This window comes from Lipotes vexillifer, unplaced genomic scaffold (genome assembly GCF_000442215.2).
Source record: "Lipotes vexillifer unplaced genomic scaffold, Lipotes_vexillifer_v1.1 scaffold431, whole genome shotgun sequence".
Taxonomy (NCBI): domain Eukaryota; kingdom Metazoa; phylum Chordata; class Mammalia; order Artiodactyla; family Lipotidae; genus Lipotes; species Lipotes vexillifer.
In genome coordinates, this window is record NW_006782267.1 from 3,027,590 (window position 1) to 3,035,355 (window position 7,766).

The window sequence follows — 7,766 nt, forward strand, 5'->3', positions numbered from 1 at the left end:
CACACACACACACACACACACACACACACACACACACACACACACGGTACCTAGGCAGGCGGCAGCTCCCACCATGGCATAAAGCCCTGGGGTGACGCAGTCTGCTCCGGGCCTGCACCAATTCCTAAAGATGATCCAGTCGTGGTGATGGTAAGCCAGTTGCTCCACGCCAATTCCCACCATCCTGCCTGCCATGGCCCCCACAGCCATGCTGGGGATGAAGAGACCGGACGGGATCTGCGGGGAGCGCAGGGGAAAGAAGCATGAGGGAAGGGGGCCCCGTTCCCGCCGCCCCGCCGCCGGGAAACTCAGGCCCCCCTCGACAAGCTTGCATTTTGCTTCGGTCTTCAAAGGAGGGGCAACGCTTCAAAACATGGGTCACCTGGGAAACCACGGGACCAGTGATTTCACCTGCTTGGTCGTATCTACTGTGACTTGGAAAAAATGCAATTTTATGCTTTCATTTCCTCGCTTTCAAAAGCTGGCCTGGTTTGCCTGCTGTGGATAAAAGAATGATAAGCCCCACTGCAAATAACACTCAAACTGCACATCTGTCACTTGAGATACTCACCACTTTCTCTCTCCCTTCACGTGTCATTCAGATTAGCTTTTAAAATTAAATGTCAAGCCACAGCATGAAAATGGAAAAGCAAGGCCTTCAACTGTTCACAGGTCAAAGAAAGAAGCTAAAAGCATCAGTGCAGCTGCCCTGCATCTTCCAAAAACCTTGGCACGGGCTTACTGCCCTCTTGTATGTACAGTGGCCAAACACCTGTCAGAGAGAGATGGGGGGCAGATCCGTCTTCCTAACAAAGTCCATTTTCCGAAAAGTATTCTGAATATTTTCAAGCCAGGCTAGATGCAGCAAAGAAACAGACCATGGAAACTGAAAGGCCTTCGTAATAGCGTATTTTATATTTTGCTCTATGAAAAACACGTTCATTTCTCTAGTGATCAGACATGTGCTACAAAACAGACTTGACTCTGTTCGTGGAGACTACATGTGACCGCCGATCCTGACCGGGAGCTGCATTTATGTCACCCCTACCCCACCCCCGGCCCCCAGCTGTCATCAATCTGAGGATGCAAGTGGATATTTACCCAAATTCACGTTAAGTTTGGATTCTCGGGTGTGATTTCCAGAGTGTGAGACATTCCTGAGGAAATTGTTCCTTTCTGAGCACCCCTTATCCCCCCGTCATTTAATCCCCTGTAACTTCATAGCAGACTTCTCCCAGCAGGCACCAGAAGAAAATAAATCCCTTTGCATCAGACAGTCACCTATTTAATAACGTTCGTCCTTCCTTGTTCTTAAGGCAAAAATTCAGGTTTGTGTTTGACCACTGCACCCAAGTGCACAGCTTCTCAGACTTTTAAAAAATATTCATTTTTATTTATTTATTTATTTTTTTGGCTGTGTCAGGTCTCAGCTGTGGTACACGGGATCTTCCGCTGCTGTGTGCAGGCTTCTCTCTAGTTGTGGCATGGGGGCTCCAGATCGCGTGGGCTCTGTAGTCTGTGGCAGGAGGGCTTAGCTGCCCCTCGGCATGTGGGATCTTAGTTACCACTAGGGATTGAACCTGCGTCGCCTGCATTGGAAGGCGGATTCTCAACCACTGGACCACCAGGGAAGTCCCTAGACTTTTTTTTTTCTTTTAATTCAGAAGAATACCACAAAAAGCAACAGTCATGGAATACAAGGGGGTTCTGGAGGGTTCCCAGCATTCTGCTCCTGGCCCTGGGTGCTGGTCACACAAGTGTGTATGTTTTGTGAGAATTCACCAAGCTGTACACGTCTCCATATGAATGATATACTGCAAGCCTTAGCTTCACTTGTAAAATGGGGCTATAAATCTCTATTCCATAGGCTTGCTGTTTATCAAAAGCCTTGTTTCTTGTTGATTAAAAGAATGTCAAGTGCCCTGCGCATGAGAACGTTCAATAAGGTCACCTCCCCTTTTCCCCTCGTCACAATCCTATTCTGGGGACTAGGGTGCTATCCCCAGAAGGACAGAGGTTGCCTCCCTCCCCTGACACCTTCCCTCCCCTTCACTTACCTTCATGCCGAAGGTAAATATGGTAATGACGATTTTGAAGATCAGCGCCAGGGCCAGCTGCCACATGGCCGTGTAAACCCCGACCCCGGCCGGGCGGTCGGGGATGTCGTCCACGGGCCGCGTCATGTTGGGGTCATTGATGTAGTCACAGAGCTGGGAGGACTCGAGGGCCCCGCAGTCATTGAAGAGCTCGGATATGAGCTCGCTCGTGCTGCGGCGCGTGTAGGGGTTGGGGTAGGCGACGATGGCAGTGATGGCGGTCACCGCAATGACCTCCAGCACCGGGTACTTCCCCAGCTTGGTGGTTTTGCGCCTCCTGCACCAGGCGATGTTGCAGCGGATGAAGAGGGTTCCCCACAAGCCCCCGAAGACCCCAAGCAGGATGAAGGGGAAGAGCTCGGCCATGTACCAGGGCGTGTGATACTCCACGTAGAAGAGGACGAGGCGGCTGTTCCCAAAGGGATTGATGGATCGCAGCGTGAAGGCTGCCACCAGGGCCGCAAAAAAGGACCGCCACAAGGTCTTCAAGGGAAAGTAGTAGCTGACCTGCGACCCAACGAACAGGTGGAAAATCAGAGACTGGCGGAAGAAAGAGCTGCCCAGAGCCCCAGCCCCTGATCAGCAGCCACCTGCTGGCACAGGCCACAGAGTCACACTCAAGACCAAAGATGGGCACTTCCTCAGCCTAGGTGTGAGTATGGCCCAAATGCACTAACAAAGATATTTAAAGGACTCTGTCTAAAATTGGAACGGATACCAGTCAAGGTGTGTTTGAGCTATTTTTTAAGAGAAATGAGAACACTTTATCATAATTCTGTTTATGGCACAGAGACCCTCCTAAAAGAAAAGAAACCTCCGATTTGATTCTCCAGACAACAGATCATGGGTTGAAACCCCTGGCCCAGCAAATGTATCTGGAGGGCACATGAGTTAAGAATGGTTTGGAAAAAAAAAAAAAAAAAAAAAGGGCTTCCCTGGTGGCGCAGTGGTTGACAGTCCACCTGCCGATGCAGGGGACGCGGGTTCGTGCCCTGGTCCGGGAAGATCCCACGTGCCGCGGAGCGGCTGGGCCGCTGAGCCTGCGCGTCCGGAGCCTGTGCTCCGCAACGGGAGAGGCCACAACAGTGAGAGGCCCGAGGACCACAAAAAAAAAAAAAAAAAAAAAAAAAAGAATGGTTTGTACATTTTTAAATGGGTGGGGGAAGAGAGAATTATTTTGTGACATGTGAAATATTCAAAAGAACAAGACTTAGTGACAAGTAGTAATGATATAAAATTCAAACTTCAGCATCCATAGGGAAGGTCTCGTCGGAAGGCAGCCACGCCGCGCACGTGCGTGTTGTCTGCGGCGCCCTCCACGCTACAAGGGCAGAGCCCAGTGGTTGCGACCGAGCCCTGAGACCCGCAAAGCCTAAAATATTTGCTACCTGGCCCTTTACAGACAACGTGGGCCAACTGCTGGACTAGATCCATTTGCGTTGCAAAACATAAAAACGCTTCATTGTGTTGTTTATGAAAAAGAGAGAGGAGACTGCAAATCTCCCCCCCCCCAAGAAATCACACTGCCAATTTTTCAACAGGACTCGAAAACACATATTTCATGGTGAACACTGCGGCTCCTTAATGAGCTGCAGGAATCTCTCAATCCTCCTTCGCATCTAGTCCTCGGAGGGCTAGAGAGGGAAGCCTCCTGCCACCCCGACCCCCCATGTGTTCCTCGGCGCTCAGAACCACGGGGCCCTCCAGAGCCCACGCTCACCTCTTCCAGACTGAAAAGCACACCCCCGATCGGAGCACCAAAGGCGACAGAGACCCCAGCAGCGGCCGCAGCTGACAGCACCTGCGAAGCAAAGAGCTCCCCGTCAGCCCGAGGCCTTTCCGGCAAAGCAGCGGGTACTGGTGAGCCTGCAGAGGGTGGGAGGGCGCTTCATCCTGCACCCGCTCACCTCGCGCCTCTTGCCCTCGTTCTTGCTGTACTTGGAGAAGAGGCTGCTGAAGAAGTTGCCACAGCAGCATGCCACGTGCACCAGCGGCCCTTCCTTGCCGAGGCTCAGGCCCGAGGACACCACCAGCACCAGGGTGACAGTCTTGATCAGCAGGGTCCACTTGCCCAAGTAGCCCCTGATAATGAAGCCGCTCAAGATGGTCTTTATCTGAAACACAGGATGGAGAGCGACGGGGAGTGAGCCGCTTCAGCGCCAGGGCTAGGAAAGTAACCTCTCCCTCCTCTGAGAAGCATCTTTCAAACGGAGATTCACTAAATCATATGGAGGACAGGCTGCTTTAGTTGTTAATTTAGCTATAATTTTATACTGAGAAGTTATATTAACGCCTAATTTGATACATTAATGGAACCCTGAAACAATTTCAATGCATAGTAAGTCTTAGTAAGTCCGAGAGTAATGAGAGATCGTAAGGAGGACCGAATAAGTAATTATCAGTCTCATTTTATTTATGGCATCTATCCTGTGCATTTTACCCTCTGTTGTGTTGAAAAGATACGTGTATCTATTGATTTTAACTGTTAATTTTTCACTGCTGAAAGATGGCCAAGATAAAGGGACATCTGGCTGGCTATGTGACAAAGCAAATACAACAAAATATCAATTGAACTTTAGATCAGGGTCAGCAAACTATGGCCCATGGGCCAAATCCAGCTGACGGCCTGTTGTGTGACACAAGAGCTAACAGGGATTTTAATGTCTTTAAATGTAATATGTAAACAAGACTACCAGCCTTTTAGTGAGAATAGCTCCTCAATTTTGCCTCTTGACTCACAAAGCCCAAAATAGCGACTCTCTGCCCTTTATCGGAAAAGTCTGCCAGCCCCTGATGCAGGCCAGGGGTATATGGGTGTTCAATTCTTTCGACTTTCCTGTATGTTTGAAAATATTCTTAATACAATATTGGAAAAAGAAGATGCTCGACATTCTAATAACGCACCTCTGGGGGATGTAGGGGTATCTGAATCCATGGCAACCCCTTCCCTTCCGTTGAATCTTGCCCCCTTGTACTGAAAAGTACTTTGACTACAGGTAGAGCTGCCTCATGCTCCACTTTCAGACCTGCGACATTTTGTAAATGCCCAATAATGGCTTTCTCCCTAAGGGTGCACGTGAATTAACGCTTTTAGAATTCAACGGGGTGCCAGTCTCAGTGATTAACTTCATCTACTGGAGTCCTCTTCCCCCAAAACAGGGTTCTTCTGGATACGGAAGCATCACCAATGGGTAAGAAACATTTTACCTTCAACCTCTCCCGAGACTGGCTGAAATGGAGTGAATGTTTACTGCCCGGCTAGCAATTTACGAGCCTGTAATCAGAGATTTATTAGACACTGAGTGAGTCAGCTGATGAAATTCATGGTCAGTATCCGTTTTCGCATTGTATAATACATAATGGGACAGTCTCAGCTCTTGTCACCATGAGGATGTTTACATAACGTCAAAGAGCCTCCTAGTGGGCGCCAAGAAATCAGTTTCTCAAATAGCTATTACAGCCCTTCTCCACCGGCGCTCCGCGGCATCACCTGGAGAACTAGGCACCAGTGAGGACGAGTTATCCCCCCACCCCGAGATCTGGTGTAACTGGTCTGAGGTGTATCCTGGGCATAGGAGGTTTACAGCCTCCCCAGGTGATTCTAAACTGCAGTCCAGGTAGAGAAGCACTGCTCTAGTCCTGAGAAGAGAAGTGCAGGTATTCCTGATTACTCAGTATTTAAGGGCGGCCCTGAAACACTCTTTGGCATCATGTCACCCGTGATGATTTGGAGAGGGTCGTGAAGTGAACTAATCCTAGCAATTTTACAGGGGTGTGACTGGACCATTTTCATCTCAGGAATTCTTGATAGAGATCTGTTTCTTAACTCAAGGAGAAAGACCAACAGTGAGCGAGCGTGTGGGCATCCGTTCGAAAGAACTCACTAAGATCCTTCCTAGAGAACACGAGTGAGGGCTTCCAGCTCTACAATCAGATGGTATTTCTTGAACTAGCCTTTAACTAAAGGCAGACAAACTAGCGGTGGTTAAACTGGTCTTTAACTAGTGCTAGTGGGCCTATTTGAGCCTGTGCTCTGGGGATCTCAGATCCCTTTACTTAAGGGACGTTTTAGTATGCCTGCCACAATCCTGCCCTTTTGTGTTGCCTAGAATAAAATTATCTATAATTTTTTGTCAGTTAGTTAATGTGGATTTGGACCCCAGGGTACAGTTGAAGAGCGTAATACCATTTAGAAAATTACAAGCATCTAAATTACCTGAGCCTTTGCCAGCCATGACATGTGGTGACTTGAACAATGTAAGAGGTATTTTGTAATTCTCTAAAATGACTTTATAAAATCGTCATGATCAAATTAGGGACTGAAGAAGGCAAATTCATTCCCAGTAGATGCCAAAATCCAATCGCTTGCTTTAATTTGGATCAACAGAGACTGAATCAAGCAGGGCTTTAGGGCGATGTATTGCAGCACATTTGTGACTTGACGGTGGTAACTTTAAAACCTCCCTGGCAAATAAATATTTGTGAGAGAGTTCACATTGTATAGAACTGAAACATCAACTCAAAGTAAGTTCTAGGAGACGTGATTACTTTTTTTTCCTTTAATTTATTTTATTTATTTGGCTGCGTTGGGTCTTCATTGCTGTGCATGGACTTTCTCTAGTTGCGGTGAATGGGGGCTACTCTTCGTTGCGGTGCGCGGGCTCCTCATTGCAGTGGCTTCTCTTCTTGTGGAGCATGGACTCCAGGCATGCAGTCTTCACTGGTTGTCTCACGTGGGATCAGTAGTTGCGGCTCATGAGGGCTAGAGCGCAGGCTCAGTAGTTGTGGCGCACGGGCTTAGTTGCTCCACGGCATGTAGGATCTTCCCGGACCAGGGCTCGAACCCGTGTCCCTTCAATTGGCAGGTAGATTCTTAACCACTGCACCACCAGGCAAATCCCTAGGAGGACATGATTTCTTATACGGTCCACAGTGGTTCTATGAATGAAGCAGCTAGTATAGTAGAGTCATCCTTGCCCAGTTCGCTCTAAGTTCTGAAGCCCAAGAACTAGTGTGCACTTTTAAATGTGCTTTGTAGAGCTAATACAAGAGCATTTATTACACAGAAATGGTCTCTAAATTTGTATTTCTTTTAATGTTTCAAAGGAGTTTTTGACACTGGCTGGGACCTGGGACCCTTTGCTGCAGTGCTGCAATGCTTGCACCTGGACAAACACCTAGCAACAAAATACAAAGAAAGTATAAGGGACTAAAAGTAACTGCATGCATGCCCCGTTGGGGCAAATTCTGGACAACAAGGTACAAAGAGACCAAAAAGCCCCACTGCCATTTCTGAAGAGCCGGGAGCAAAAGCAGGGCACTGCACAAGCCCCCTGCACTCAACACCACCAAAGGGGTGGGCAGACCCCCTAAGCCTCCCCTCCGGCCGGACCCCTGGACACACCCCTCCCCTCACCGCATATCAGGAACCGGCTCGCCCTGCCCCCCAGCAAGTAGGCCACAGCAAGGGCACCTGTACTTGTTCTCCCTCCCCCACTGCTGCAGCTCAGGCGCCAATAAAGCCTTGCCTGAATTTCTTGCCTGGCCTCTGATCACTTTCTATTGATTAAGGAGGTCAAGAACCCTGGTCAGTAACATTGTCATCCAAAGTAATCTAAATGTTTCAGAAGCAAACATTATAAAGGATGAGTGATTTTTTTTTTTTTTTTT

General features: G+C 48.6%; 1 protein-coding gene across 1 annotated transcript in view; it reads right to left on the minus strand.

Moving 5' to 3' along the window:
- CLCN4 (Cl-/H+ antiporter 4) overlaps positions 1–7,766 on the minus strand; it is a gene marked incomplete at its 5' end in the record, with an annotated part of 26,672 nt that overhangs the window by 15,760 nt on the left and 3,146 nt on the right. The window contains 4 exons of the mRNA XM_007455069.1: positions 51–237; positions 2,058–2,603; positions 3,817–3,897; positions 4,004–4,210. Of these exons, the coding sequence (XP_007455131.1) occupies positions 51–237; positions 2,058–2,603; positions 3,817–3,897; positions 4,004–4,210 (1,021 nt within the window). The remainder of the gene's footprint in view (positions 1–50; positions 238–2,057; positions 2,604–3,816; positions 3,898–4,003; positions 4,211–7,766) is intronic.